The sequence below is a fragment of the Ixodes scapularis genome, unplaced genomic scaffold (assembly GCF_016920785.2).
Source record: "Ixodes scapularis isolate PalLabHiFi unplaced genomic scaffold, ASM1692078v2 PGA_scaffold1__304_contigs__length_218370807, whole genome shotgun sequence".
NCBI lineage: Eukaryota > Metazoa > Arthropoda > Arachnida > Ixodida > Ixodidae > Ixodes > Ixodes scapularis.
In genome coordinates, this window is record NW_024609846.1 from 79,335,146 (window position 1) to 79,350,821 (window position 15,676).

The 15,676-nt window shown below is 44.0% G+C and overlaps 1 protein-coding gene across 1 annotated transcript in view; it reads left to right on the forward strand.

Moving 5' to 3' along the window:
* The window catches only part of LOC8042181 (polyamine-transporting ATPase 13A3), a 114,771-nt gene extending 99,916 nt beyond the window's left edge, over positions 1-14,855 (forward strand). Inside the window, exons 25-28 of the mRNA XM_029980552.3 lie at positions 99-259; positions 1,709-1,797; positions 2,423-2,509; positions 11,637-14,855. Of these exons, the coding sequence (XP_029836412.2) occupies positions 99-259; positions 1,709-1,797; positions 2,423-2,509; positions 11,637-11,981 (682 nt within the window). The 3' untranslated portion in view covers positions 11,982-14,855. The remainder of the gene's footprint in view (positions 1-98; positions 260-1,708; positions 1,798-2,422; positions 2,510-11,636) is intronic.
* Positions 14,856-15,676: the final 821 nt, after the last annotated feature.

The window sequence follows — 15,676 nt, forward strand, 5'->3', positions numbered from 1 at the left end:
GATTTACATTGTTAGGCAGATCCATGTCAATGCCAGAAAGGTGTCCGGCTCCGAGTGGTACCGGTGTCCAAATCTCCCACAGTTCCCTTCTCTCGCAGGTACCGTCCGCATGTGGCTTTCGACAGTAGCAACCGCGAGGAGGAGGAGCTGCAGTGCCACGACAACTACGCCGTGTTTGCAGTGTCTGTCTTTCAGTACATCACACTGGCAGTGATCTTCTCTCGTGGCCGCCCCTACCGCAAGTCTATCCTGTCCAATTGTGAGCATGTCTCGGTACCCCCTTTCTCACTGCCTACCTGAATTGAGCTTTGTTGTTCGAAGAAGAAAGAAACTAATTATACTTTGTGAATACCAATACAGGACGAGGTTGAGTAGATGTGCTGTTGAGATAGACAACGCTGGTTTAGCGCTGTATAAGAGCAGTTTATTTAGCCCAAGCAGTACGACCACTATCCTGGGGTAGTGGTCGTACTGCACGGGCTACCTCATTAATGTTTTTCAGGGAACTACAATAAAAGCCTGTGTGATAGAGGAAAACTCAACAGCTGATAACGCTTTTGTGGGACCAATAGATGGGGCAGGAAGCAACCTTCATGCAACAATTTAGGTTACATGGACACACAGCTGAGGGGAAACCAACATATTTATTCAAATAGCCGTCGACTTTGTTTTTATTTCAGAATTCTTACTTCAACTTGAGGGCGTCAGTCTGTAATCGCAACCGAAGAATGTTGACCTGTACAAGCGAGTGAAATTTCCGAGGCCCCCCCCCCCCCCCCCAGCTAACCAAGATGCTGCCCCGATTCAGCCGCTGCACTTAGCGCATCGGTGCCAAGCAGTGAAGCTTGGCGCACACACACCACGAGCTCATTGTGCGCTGTGGCGCAGTACACAATTACAAACACTGAACTCCACTCAAAATGAAGCTAGCACGACTAGAACCAAGCCACCAATCACAACAGAAGCAGAGCAATAGACAGAAAGATGAACAGGCAGTTTTGAGAGGCTCGGTCACTTCCAGTACCAGGCGTAGTTCAAGGTCATGCCCGACCGGGCAAGAACAGGCAAAAAGAAATGTGCAGAGAGGAAAAGAGATAAAAAAGAAAGGGAGCAGAGCCAAACGAAGAGGACGGCCCAATGCGATGTGCCGGCCATATCACATGATCACCTTTGTGCAAAACAGTCAGGCGGGCAAATGTAACAAACAGGAATTTAATAAGGATATCTTTGTGGGTGTTGTTCAACGGGACTGGCATTCATGAATGTGTCAGCCAGGAAAGCATGTTAACCGAGAACTCGTGAATCTGATTCTACTGTAATCAAAACTTTTAAATAAAAAAAATAAAAAAACTTGTAACACGCCAAATTTGTTTTGCAAATAAATAAAATCAGATTTACAGAAAGTTGTTTTCTCTCAAGCAAGTTGGGAGCTGCAAAGAATGATGAGTCTTAAATAAGTTATATTATGTAGGACGTGGCAAGAGGAAAGGTTAATTAGATTCTTTCTTTCACACCCAGGAATGGGAAGGAGCAGCAGAAACAGGGTTCAAATATTGCTCAACAGACAGTGGTGGTTTAGATTATATCATCTACCAGTATTGAACTATACTGTAGCTATCTTAGAACAAACTTGCGTGTTTGTTTCCTGCTCCTAGTGTATGGAGCATTGGCATCTCTTTTACTGTCTGTATCCTCTTCTCCCACTCAGACCTCTTCATGGGATCTCTAGTTGTCATGACAAGCTTCACCCTCTACCTGATCCTTTATCCAGCGGACTTCCTCGTCAATGCCTTGGAGGTGAGGGCACCCTGAAACCCTTGTGCACCTTAATTTTATTAATGCAAAAGCATTAACTGTCTTATGGAGCGAAGTTGGCTTTGTCTAAAGCGATATGTAGCAGAAAAACGGTACCTAAAATCCCACTGGCTGTGACAGGTCATGTGGCTCTATAGCAACGTCACCATCATTGCTAAGGAGCCAGCCAGGGGCTCTGGAACCGGGGGCACAGTGGGGGCAGTCGCCCCCACAGGTTCTAAACCAGTGGTTTAGATTGCACCCATGCTCAAAGCTGTTCCGACCCCCCCCCCCCCCCCCTTGTTTCCTCCTGCAGTTTTCATTTCTCTACACTGCACTCTGTCAGTGGTTGTTGATATTAAATTACTTATATTTCGCAGGCTCATTGTTTCACAATTTAGGTAAAAGCTGAAGGTTTGGAATAATTTGCGGGTTCTAATTTTTGCGACGCAGTGGGATCTTAATATAGTTTCCAATGTTTATACATTTTCCCGGAATTGTTCGCAGGACCTTTTGTAGACGTGTTCTGCGGCTCTGTGTTTTCCATGCAAGCTCTAGGTGTGCCTGGTACTGTTGGCCCTACGCCAACAGTGCACTTATGCTTTCTCTGTGTTTTCTTTTTCTTCAGCTTGACATCGCAGACGCAGATATTGGATTTCGGTGTATATGCGCTGCCATTGCACTGAGCCATTTCGTCATCGCCTACGTCCTGGAGGTAAGCATAGCTTTTCTGTCCCTTGTTCTTGTGTGACTGATGTGAAGCGAAGTTAGTTATGATTAGGGTTTGGATTTTTCGGTTTAAACCGATAAAAGTATGCCGAATCCATTTTCGGAAATTCGGTTTTAACCAAAAAAGGTCAGTTTTTAGGTTCGGCATTTTCGATTTGAACCGACAAATGTACGTCAAATTTATTTTCTAAAATTCAGTTTTAACCGGAAAAGGTCACTTTGACCCTCCAGTTGTACCGCAGAGCTGTGGCGAAAAAATGGAACGACAGTGTCTGTCGAAACGTGCAACAATTTGGTTTAATGTGAGCATTATCGATCGGAACGTGAAGTCCGAAATGCCCAAGACTTCGCCATGTACGAGTGCATTTTCAAACTCGTTGTAAGGAAGACTGACTTGATGCAAGCTCTGCATGTTGTGTTGTGCTTCAAAACGTCGCACCGTGTCTCTTTTGGCGGTCACAATTGATTGTTTGGCCAATTTTGGCTCGGGCAGCGCTTCATCTCCTCAGCCTACCAGTGTCCAGCGTTAGCGTTGAGAGGGCATTCTTGAAGCTGTGTCATATTAACAGCAAAGAAAGAGTTCAGATCAACGAGGAGAACATGGGAAAGTACATGTGTGTGTGTGTACTATAATAAGATCACGGTAATCCTGATATACAGAAGATGAAGTTCCATGATTTTGGGCATAGGGTTCATGTGCTTCTGTGTTTTTTTTTTTTTTCTTGTTTCTTTTATAGGCCGTTCCATTAGGGTCATAGCAGAGAGGGTAAAAGAGAAAAAAAATGCACTCCCCCTCTCACCCCGAATGTCGTCTGCTCCCCCGAGTGGGCTGTAGCTAGCGTCCGGCTGGCGTGCGAACTGTGTTAAAAATTGTGTCATTTTGGAACTTTTGAGCGCAGATGCGCAGATTTTAGTATACCAGTTGTCGTGTAATAGTATGCTAGATAAAAAGATTAACAGGGTCCAATTGCGTTGTTACCTGTGTGCCAATAAAAAAAAATAGAGAAAACTGCGTCAGATTGGCCGGTCTCTCTGGCGAAAAGTAAATCCGGTTGCTGTACCTTTTTTACTATACAAAGTTCGTACTGGTGTAGGCCTTTAGCGACCATGAGTGGAAGTCTGAAATGATAAATAAAAACGTGCTCTCCCGCCGCAATATACGCAGTAGTTGAGGGTAGTGCTGCCGGCTGACTCAACTGCTATTTAAGTAACGGAAAAAAGATATGCTAGTTGATCATTTACAGAAATAGAGCAACAGAGAGCTATAAGATGATTTTGGAGTAGGCATAACTATTCTAAGAACGCGAACCACTTCACAACGGCAGCCACGAGCGAGAGTTCGAAGTTCCGTACAGCCCGCCGGTACAACTCAAACATGGAGAACGGCGACCTCCCGGTTTGTCGTCTGCTAGCGGAGCCGGGCGCGTGCCCTCTCTCTCGTTTTACCCAGCTGAACCCGCTGAATTTCCCGGATGTATGGAGAGGGCGCTGCGGTCGAACAAAATGGTGCCGCCCATAGAGCGCTAAATGGAATGGTCTATAGTTGCACATATTAGCCAAATAAAGTGTCCATTTCTTTTTCAATGTGCCTGTGCCTATATTCTTTGAGTGATCACAAATATCGGAGCTACAAGGATAATCTGATCTGGTGTCCATTTGTGTTTATTTTATATTCACCGAATAAAGCCGATAATCTTTTGTGCGCATAAATATACGTAAAAAAAAACACGAAAATTTGATTTTAAAATGAACACCGAAAAAAGTAGGCCTAATTTTGAAAAAAATAGAAACCGAAAATGCGGAATCTTAGTTATGGTCTCGACTTTTGGAAGAATTCTGGACACTGGGAATTATTGCAAGATGCCAGAAGTAAGTCTTCTTTGCTCAGCTACGCGTATGGTCTTATAGAGGACTTCTTCATTTGGTATATTGAAATAAACCTGGGACAACGTTTCATAAAGAATGTTGTAAGGTTACCAGAGTAGAGCAGAACAATGCCTCATTCTGAAGACCGTTTGTGTAAACTAGCCACCACCTCACAGTCACAAAATGACAGACAATCACCACTGCAACAGTTCATCTCTCGGACACCAAGCCCAATGTTTCAAATTACAGTAATCCCTCGTTATAACGAAATCGCTTTTTTTGAATTATCGCTTTTATCGAAGTTCGACGTGGTCCCGACCGAAATGCACGCATCTTTAACTGGGTGATTCTAAGTGTATCGGCGGCCGACCACGCCTATTACAAAGGCTGCACGGCGAAAGCACGGAGGTCTACACGTTCCCTCCTCCTTCTCTACCGAAGCAAACGACAGACTGGGAAAATGGAGTTAATACGGCTGATAGAGGGCAGAGCGTGCAGAGCTGGCAGAGTGTTGCTTTCAACGCCGATGTTCTGACGCGGGGACGCGGGCATGGAGCAGTAGGACCTGCGTCCCGCTGCTCTCTGCCCGCGTCTGGTTGCCGCCGTCGCTCATGTATGTCGGCAGCCTTTCCAGCCTTTCCACTCTGGTTTTCTCCTGAGTGGAAAGGCTGAATTTCTCTAGGCGTCGTCCTTGAGGTCGTCCTAGAAGTCATCCTAGACGTCGTCCTTGTGGTCGTCCTAGAAGTCATCCTTGAGGTCATCCTAGAAGTTGTCTTTGAGGTCGTCCTAGACGTAGTCCTCGAGGTCGTCCTAGACGTTATCCTCTAGGCGTCGTCCTTGAGGTCGTCCCACCATAGTACAGCTTCGCTGGTCTTCCTTTTTCACCAGAGTGGAAAGGCTGAAAGTTTTTTTTATTAAATATACGGTTAGAGTGTACTGCAGTGTTCCCGTTCACCTTCAAGGCTGCTGTCACTGTTTTCTCGGCTGTCGCTTTTATTGAATTACCGCTTATATCAAATTTTTCCATTCTGTTGACTTTGTTATAACGAGGGATTACTGTATATATGGTAACTGCAGCAACAGGTAATGCTGCATGTCACCGCCTATAAGCAGTTATGCCTCTCGGTAAAATTGTGTTTTTTGTAGTCATGTGAATAGTGGATTTTGAGTTTGAAGTGAATTCAAAGTGCGTAGTGGTTTGGCCGAATATTTTCGAATTGAACCTCCAATAGTTTTTTCAAGTCTTTCACCACAGTTGCACCATGTTAAGTGGAGGCACTCTCTTGGAGGGTCTGCTTTTTAAGTACTGGTGTTAATTTAATGAAATTGGCATAGTATACCCTGCCAATTTCATTGAAATAGCGTGCAAACTTAGGAGCAGGGATGGGCAGTATTTCAAATACAAGTATTTGAATTGCGTATTTCAAATACTTTGTGTATTTTACATTTGTATTTAATTACAAATTGGGTAATGTATTTGACGTGTGTATTTAAATACTAAAACGTGGGTATTTCAAATACAATTGTAATTAAATACAATTTTGTGGGCGAAAATACATCCCTCAAATTTATTGTCACTGTCCAGAGCAGAAAGAAAACCATGTCCTGCACCGAATGCAGTGTCTCTCAATCAAGCACAAGCGTCTGGTGACTTTGCGATTACGGTGCTAGTCCAGGGCAAGAATAGTGACGGAATCAATGTTCAGAGGCAGACTGGCTAAATAAGTGCCTGTGACAACTTGTGAGCTTTCCAGCCTGATTTCCCTTCATATTTTTGCCTGGAACATTCTAAATGCGCGGGTCGTCCAAATTTTTGTAACTGGTGCGAGTTGCAACAATAAAAAATTCTCTAGCTAGTGCTGCGCATCTTGGTCGTCTCGGTTCTTTGTTGGTCTATACCAAAATGTAATCGACAAAAAAAGCTACTTGAAACTCTGTACTTTTTTCGCCTATTACGTCCAAGCTGATTACATTTTTTTTTTGTGATTATATTTCTATTACGTTACTAGAGCCTCGCACACTAACTCCCGAGTAAAGGTTAAAAGCACAGGCGAGCTGGTGAAGAATCACCTCACAATGTGAAGTTGTGAGACTTCAAATCTCACAATTTGAAGTCAGTGGCCAAGAGGTTCGGAGTAAATTTAGTTTTCAAGGCACAACATAAATTGGAAAGCTTAACCCCCTTTTCGGGTGGTCGTCAGGGTTGCCTAAAGAAACACCAAAACCCTGATTTAACTTGTCAAGTAGGAGTCGTATACGACATTCCGTTGCGGTGTGGATTGTCTTATGTAGGCCAAACTGGTCGCTGTTTGAATGATAGGTTGCTGGAACATAAAAGGGCGGTAAAATACAATGCGCAGCATTCAGAAATAGCTAAACATGTTGTAGACTGCAATCACTGTCAGCCTGAGTGGGGGGATACCCAGGTATTGCATAAAGAGAAAGAAAATGGTAGGAGAGTTGTGAGGGAGACTTTATGTATCTTGGAGCGTGGCAATTGTGTCAGCACACCGTCCTTGGGTTTCGGAAGTGAACTGAAACGCTTTCTATGTCTTTAAATTTTTTTGTTTTTTGAGGGGTGGTTGAATGCTAACATTGTGTCTGTTCGATAGGCCTGTTATCAGTTGTGGCTGGTCAATTCCGAAAAATCTATCTTTTTTTTTTTTTTTTCTTTTTTTTTTTTTGGGGGGGGGGGGGGGTGTTTTCATTGTTAGCAGGGTTTGAGTGCCTGTTTCAAGGATTGGAAAGGGGTCAGTTTTTGGTTGGTATGAAAGGAAGGGAGGTAGCATGTGTCATTGGTTCTGTTTGAGATGTCGTTGATGGAGTGGAGAGGAGGTGTGTCGACCTTTGGAGAGGAGGGTTGTGGTGTGTATATAAGAGCGGAGGTGTTCAAATAAACTAGAAGCTGTGTTTGAGACTTGTTGTTGTTTTGTCCGTTTTTTTTATTTTTCCGTGTCTCCGGTTTACGATGGAACTCCCGAGTGTGCAATGCAAAATTATAATGAGATACCCAGAAACCCGTTGCAGGTGCCCTGAAGTCGCTCACGCAGATTTTGAGGAATGTATTTGGAAAAGTATTTGGAGGAGATCAAATACATTTGGTTGTATTTGTATCTTGTATTTAAATACTTTTTTGGAAATGTAATTAGATTTGTAATTAAATACATTTTTGATGAAGTATTTTGTATTTGTATTTCGATACATATTTGCATGTATTTTGCCCATCCCTGCTTAGGAGGCTGCACCAACTTTCTGCTGCAAAGGTCCATTCCGTGCCAAGTTATTTCATATGTCAAAAATAGTAGTACCAAGGGAAAAGAACTATCTTTACAAAGCAGCAGTCTTGGGTAATAACGTGTTACTAGTAACAAGTTACTGTAACTTTGTTACTTTTTTGGTAACTTGTAACTGTAACGAGTTACTTTTTGAAAATGTAACTTGTAACTGTAGTTCTATTACTTTTTCTCAGGCAGCTATGAAAGTAACGACATTACTTATTCGTTACTTTCCAGTTTTTTTATGAACAATACTATATGATTGAACGAGCACAATCTAGCTATTCCTTGCACTTTCCAAATTTTCTGTTCCGACATTTCGAGTTTTAAGTTGGCCTTGCACAAACTTGTAAATGCGTTCTTTCTCGCGAGTCATGACCCGAATATAGCCACGTGTAGATGTGATGAAAGAGGAATCTAGTTATATTTACGCACGCGCTTGTGCTTTGTGACTGAACACTTACGTCATAGTATCTTGGAACACTAACTATGTTGCGGCTATTCTTTCTTTTTTTTTTTGCGCAAACGCTTTTTAATCGGGTGAGTCAACCGTGAAATAACAATGCACACAGAGGGCATTGTAAATGTGTCGTATTTTGATTATCGCCACTAATCCACACTGCGCATGTATGATATTTTGATTTACACCACTACTTCGGCGTGGTGTTAACAGTCGAGGCAAAATTTACTGCTGTTTGCGCGGGGTTCGCTCGTTGCTCTGGTTGCGCGGGGTCTGTTCAGCAAGGGCAGGGACGTGTTCGCCATCAAACGAGGGAAACTCTCAGACACTAATTTCGAGAAGCAACTGCTGCTAAGTTGCAATATGAAGTAAAAAGCATACTTTTTAATGTTATGCAATAAAACTTGGTGAGTGGCATTTTCTCGTTTTTTTCTAAATTTTTCGTGTTATAGAACAGTAACTAAAAAGTAACGTCGTTACTTTTTAAAGGTAACTGGAACTGTAACGAGTTACTCTTTTGTTGTGGTGGCTGTAATGGTAGCTTCGCTACCTTTTTCTGAAAGTAACTGTAATGAATTGCTTTTTAAAAGTAACTTACCAATGACTGCAAAACAGTACTAAAATCTGACAATTTTTTTGCTTGGATATAAGGACGTTCATTTTTCTATTTTTACAAAAGTCAACATTTTGTTGTTAAAAAAGTAAGTCTGGAAAAAGTAAGAGCATAGTCGAGATCTCTAGTAAATTTCACTCCAAAAAAACCGCACAGCTGTTATACAGTGCAACCCACTTATAACGATAAGGAGAAAACTCGAAATTTCAGTCGTTATAACCAATTATTGTTGTATCTGGACTAGAAACTGATCATTTCCAGTCTAGAAATTCTAGGAACTGATCGTTATAAGCGGTACATTGTTATATCTAGTATCGTTATAAATGGGTTGCACTGTAAAAGCACTTCGGTCATCCAACGATAGTTCTTGAGCAATGAAAAAATAGTCAAAACACGAAGCTGAAGGAAACGCATTTGAAAATCCCAATTGTGCTCCACTTTAGATGGCACTTGCCACTCCACCTAAAATGCTCCAGGAGTATATGTCAGTCCCTCCTCTGCGTGGTCTTTCTGTGCTTTGGCCACACCTTCCATCTTTCGTCTCTTGCACAATGCCTCGGAGGACTTGAGTACCTTAACTTGGGCCTTTGCAACCTTCGTCTGAGTAGCCTTCGCGGCTTGTGATGTCTGGTGGCTTCCTGGCTCCAATGCCCATCCCCAAAAGAGCTTTTTCGAAGCCTCGGGGACCCAGGTTGAACTTCAAAACTGCAAGAGCCACGGCACACTCAGCAGTCTTTAGAGAAGCGAATTCCACCTTTGGGCACCTCTTCCAAACCAAAGCGTTGAGAGATTCATTCACTTTCCGGGTTTTCATCCGGGAACATCTTTCAAGCAAATCCCTCCGTGGCAGGCGGTTGTACAAGGGCACTAGCTCCTTTGCCATCTCCTTGGAGAAGGCTGGCTTGTGTGGCCAAGATGCTGGTGATTCTCCCGCTTCCTCGAGGGGCTTGCTTCAGTTTAAGTGTCACCAGGAGGTCATCCCAGTGGGGCCATCGATGTGCCTTGGCGCCTCGTCAGTGGACTATGAATGCGGGGGACTGGTGTGGGCTCCACGCTGCACGGCTGTAACGTTGGGTGCATTGTCTTTGTGGGCAGAGTAGTTGGCTGGTTTCTTCACCTTGATGTTTGTGAGCTTCCCCTTTCCGCCAAGACCTTTCTTAGCTTTCTTGAAGGATTTTAGGCCTGTAAACATCAGTTTTGCAACTTGATTAATACATTAAATGCTCTTTCCAATGAGGGGTGCCTGTCTGCACTAGGACTAGGGGATGCGGAGCAAGTGCAGTTTGAAAATAGCAAATTTGTGAGACCGCATTCATTCTTATGAAGCACGTTGGCACGTCGAAAATTATTTATTTTGGAGTAAATACTTTACCTACTGGAATAAAATTTTTTGATAGCAATCTCCCTCCCCCTTAAACGAAAACCCGGCTGAACTTGTGAAGCTTGTTCCCAAGCTTCCACTTGTCCATTTATAAGATAATTTTAATCTAACTATATTTATGAACTTTGACCTCAGAAAGTCCAATGCCTTGGGATGGCAAGTGAATGACGGATTTGACATAAAATTAAACTTGTAGATATGCCCAGCTATACCTAATTGAGTGGGCTTACAAATCTGGCTATCTGCAAATATTCTTTCCTCAACCTTAGATAAGAAAAAGAAACAAAAAAAAGGAAGTGTGAATGATGAATGGAGGTTATCAGTGCATCTTTACCTAACATATACTCTTGCATAAAAGCTACAGTTTAATTTTAAAAATTTTACTGAAATGTAGATATCAACATTCACAAAGTTTCCGTTTATTTTTACACCAGGCGTGTGCGTGCACCATCCCGCTTTGAAAGTGTGCTCTTCTCTCAAGCAGGCATTTGCAATATTCATACTTTTCCAAATGCTGATCGTGGTGGGTTACTCCGTTGAGTGCGCTTCTCACTGAGCACCGGCCAATTGTCGAAAAGCAACACCCATGGGAGCAAGCTGCGTGAGTGTTGCTTCTCCGCAGTTCACCGGTGCTCGGTAAGAGGCACGCTGAACGGGGCTAACTTGGCGCGATCAAAACTTTGAAAACTATGAATATCGTAGTTCGTCCCGAAGCGAATATCAAAGAGTGTATTATTTGTTACTACTACTTTAAATTTTGAATATTGGTGCAACACTGGATTTTTTTGTGAAACGCTGGTTCATACAGATCGCCCAATGCCAAAGTGACAGCAAGTAACAAAGCACATGTTCATGCAGTGTGGGATCGATCTGCCTTTAAGATTCCCAGTACAGATTCAATGCTGTGGAGGGCCAGTTAGCCAGTACAGTACAGCCGCTAACCTGGATGTTACCTTGGAGGCTAAAGCCGAGATCTCTGGGTTCTGAGAGTATACAAGCTTCTGCTCCTCAAGCTCCACGGGTCGGTCCGCCGACTAACAAACTTTGCTCAGCAATGCTAGCTCCATACCAGGGGTGGCCACGGCTCGTGGCTTTCTGGTAAACGTATTGCCCTCCACCTGCAAGATCAGAAAGAAAAAAATATAGAATAAAAGATGGCTTGCATTCTTGGAGCATTGTGCCACCATACATAAAGCTGCTCGGGACCACAACGACGTCATCTTCAAGGTGCTTGTTTTATGAGTAGGGAAACAAACATAATGAGCAATTACTTTATGAGGGAGACACCCTGTGGCCACCAACTTAGATAAAATAAATGAAATAAAACTGCCACATCACCTTTCTGCCGTGGCTCTACACTTAGAGTGTCTGTTTTTATGGCTGGGTGCATACGTCCCTGTGCCCAGCCCTGCCCTATGCATTCATCATCAAGTCGTAGTAGTTGGTAGAAACTCAAGAGAGAGCCTCTGCACTCCCCGAACGTCAGTCATACTCACGGTCCCCTTCCTCTCGTTGCAGAACTACTTTGTGCAGGGCTTCCTGTTCAAGCAGGTGCAGATGCGCTTCTACAGCGGAAGGCCCCCGTACAAGGAGCTGCAGGAGGAGCTGAGAGGGGACCAGTCACCCTGGGCCCCGCTCTCGCGGGAGTCGTCGATCACGAGTGCTCCCAGCTCCCACGAGGGTTCTCTGCTGCGGCCGCGCCTCGCCCTCCGGGACGACTCGCTGCCCTCCTCGCCGCCGAGCAGGAAGGTTGAGGCCGAAGAGCTCGCTGTGATGGCCAACGGCACGAGCGGCGCAGTTGCCGGTGCCGCAAGTGGCGGCGGCGGCGATGGGGACTGCGCACCCTACGTGACCCACATGTGACGCCGGGACGCTACGCCCCGATTGTCGCACATTCGGGGAGGGTGACGAAAATCCGGGGCCGTTCCCTTCGTGGGAAACTATCCCGTGGCGCTCGACGACACCTGCAAAGCGTCGTCCGAGGGTCCTGCCTTTGGAAGGGTCTCGTAAAGTTGATCTCTGGAGAGGCGAGCTTTTCCTCGGATGGTGACGGCTGCTTAAAGCTTTTGGCGGGAGTACTTTTCCGCATTATAGGGAGCCTTTCTACACACTCCTAGACGTATGGGAGCGAGATGACGGCGGCCGAGGTAAGCTCGGTGGTGCCCTGCGCAGCGTTCGACATATCCACGACGTCTCTGTCGGTTTTGCTGTTGGATTGTCGCATCCATGTTTGGTTGAACCATCTCTTCATTGGCTGCAATATCGTGGGGAAGGAAAAAAATGCCAGTCCCACCTCCAAAGTCACCGACGACCAGTTGGGCCCGGCTGGGTCCAGTCGTCGGCATGCCCGATCAGTGGGTTTTCTACTTCGGAATGCCCAATGGCTACAATTGTTTGGTTTTGTACTGGAACCTTAAACGCCAACGGGACACCGTCTGAAAGTTTCGGCTACCGAGCTGTGACTAACACTGCCTTATGCGATGGAACATTGTTGTGGTTTCCAACCTTGCGGTGCCTGCATGTCGAAGGTCAAGCTTGTAACGGAAACGGGAATGACCTATTAAATTGAGCTTAATTTTTCTGCCTTTCTGCTTGCCTGGTAGAGGGATACCATTAATGCTTGGCATCCCTTATCCTCTTCCTTTCTTAACTGCAATCGAGTTGTGGTTTTTTGTTTGCTGTTTTGGCAGCCATCAAACGACCATTGAGTGGAGGACTCTCTGTCTAGCAAGTGGAGGAAGGAAGCTGTAATGTTGCCTTTATATTTGATCGTTCTGCCATTGGAAGCTTCTGGGACCACCTTATATAGAGAGCTTGTTTCCTGACCATGTCTCATTTAGTGTAAATTAATCTTGATTTGCTCACTACTCCTGCAGTCAAAGAGCAAAGGCCTCTTGCTAGCGAGTTGGGTAATTGTCTCGTTGAATTGGATCACATAGTTTTCGTCCTTCGCTATTTTTAGTTTTGCGCTAAAGAAAGTTTTGGCCCTAAACTCTTGCCTCATGATAGCTTCTTTGTGTGGCTGACTTTTAAGTATTTTTATTGTGATTTGCTCAAACAACTACTTTGTTTCCTACGTAGCGTATAACGCTGTTAGAGCTATAGGCACGAATCTGTGGCTTGATGGAACGTTTCCTTCGCACGTGCTCGCGCAAATGAGGTGCTGCTTGCAGCTTTGCACCCATGTATGCCGTGTATGAAACGGTGTTTAGGTTCCGTTTGTGCTCGTGGTAAGAATTTATAGTTTTAAAATTTAATAATTGTTTCAACTCTGATTTAATTTGTAGGTAAAGTCAGTATGTGTGAGTTTTGGTTGTACAGACTAGTAGATATTTTAACCTGCCGTCTAAGGTGCAGTTTACAGTTTATCTGTCCTCGGAAACATCTATATTTGTGCAATAGGGACAAAGTATGAATTTAACACTTTTAGGTTGGAGTGTGTGGTCAGGCTCCTTTGCTACTAAAGTATTTTTTAGGGCTACTGGTCAAAAGGGTTGATTGGTAGAGGAGGAATGCACATACGATAAGTTCACCCCTTAAGAGTCCCTGCCGAAGGTCATGATTGGCGCCAAGTAACCAAAAGGAAACTGTTTGCGTGCATTTTCTCCACTTCTAGTATCTCTCGAAGCACAGATTACACCATTGGCATTTTGCATCTACATGAAATATCTTGTTCAATGATATCTTGTTCAAGTCAAGTGCATCATCTCGGAGGAAAAAAGAAAAATTGTTTCCCTGCTTTGGTGTCAGTCAATATCGGGTGAACCGACCAGGTCAAAGTGTTTTTGCACTGGAGGAACCGCATGAATGTGTCAATGATGCCACTTTGCTTGCTTGTCCTGCCGCACGAGCATAGAAGCACTTCTCTGGCAAGTCTAATCCTTGTGTTCTTATGAATCGGCATTATTGTTTCCATCCAAAGTTGCCTTTAGGTCAACACCTTTTTGTCTTGGCCTTGAGAAGTTTCGTCTTGGTTCTTCGGCATGAAAGGGAAAGCTCCGGGCTAGCGAAGAATTGGTTTTCAAAATGTGCTCCAAAGTACTTAGCATGTCAATACGTTCAAAATCTTCTCGCTTTTCGGGCACCAAACTTTTGTAAAGCGAAGCGACAATTGTTTTCAGCTCTAAAAATGCCTCATCACAACAACAAAGCATTTTTTTTTCTAATATTTTTGAATGTTGAGAACATGGCTTGCACTGGCCAAGACACAAAGATGACAGGAGAATTGTTTTGTTTTTTGACTATAGTCTGTATATTTGTGCAAGTGCAATCATTGATTGTGTTGGAGGCAAGAAGGGGAACGATTACACGTCTTCCAATTTCGATGCCTTGCCGGAAAATGCACGGATTATCAGCGGAAAACTGAGGTCCACACTTTTAAGCGAGCTTTACGGGCTATACCCCCTCGTAAAACATTAATTTTTGGTTTTGAGTAATATTGTGGAGAGAAGGAACGCGTGTTTCTTTTCCTTTTGCAGTGCTAAAAGGGAGAGGGAGTCATGCAGCGGCTTAACTTTGCCCACAGCGTGCCTGGAAAGCGTCGTAATTCAAGACGGCACTTTTTTTGTACAGATGTAGCTGGTAGCTTTTGTATCTTTGTACGGTGTTTCGCTACAAGGTATACTGCAAAAACCAGTGTCTACAAGTCCTTTTTTTTATGTGAATGTGCAGTTGGAGATGCTCGCCTTAAAATTTGTTTTTGTGCCGGATAATAAAATTCTTAAAGACAATCTGAAATGTTGAATTTGTCTTGACCAAACACACCATTATTGGTCACCCTAGCAATAGGCGCCTGCTACTTGGCTGTGGTCGCGTGTATGATGTCCGATATTCTACGGAAGAGCTACTGCGCATGCTCTGAATGCATTCCCCAGCCCAGAAGACAAAAGTGGTAGCACTTATGAGATTATTAAGAGCTAGGATTTACCAGGCTTACCAGCTGGAATACTTTGTAAATGCTTGATCCACTGAACGTTTGGGGAGTTCAATACTTTCATCGTGAAGTAAAAGAAAGTCAGCCTTGTTGTCTTCTGTTTTTCTTGTACACCGTTTCTGGAAAATGTACGAGTACATCAGCCTGCTACTTTAAACTGAGTGTTAACTTTAAAGGGAAACTAAAGCTGTTCTGTATTTGAGGAAAAACACTTTCATTTGGCCTCCAGGGTCACGAATATTGAAATTATTATTATTTTTTTTTTTTTTTTTAATTTGGCGCATGGAGAGTGCAGAAAATCATTTTCAAAGTATTGCTAAAGCCCCCCCTCTCCCTCTTCCCGGAGTACGACTTCATATTGGGAGTTTTCGGAATCTTCACTCTCGCGCATCTTCGGCGCCTAACAAAGCTATGCACGTGCACTTGCTATTTTCAAGGAAAGGTCACAAAAAGACGTCGCGGCTGGTGCCAGTGCAGGGAATGGAAAGTTGCAATTGCACGCGTTGCCCACACAAGTGACACGCTCTTGGCGGCCGAAAGATCCGAATATGACAAAACGACTGGTCAGATGTTTTTCATGTTTTCTCGCGTCTAGTAACATCTTAAGATAAAAAAGGGTGATTTT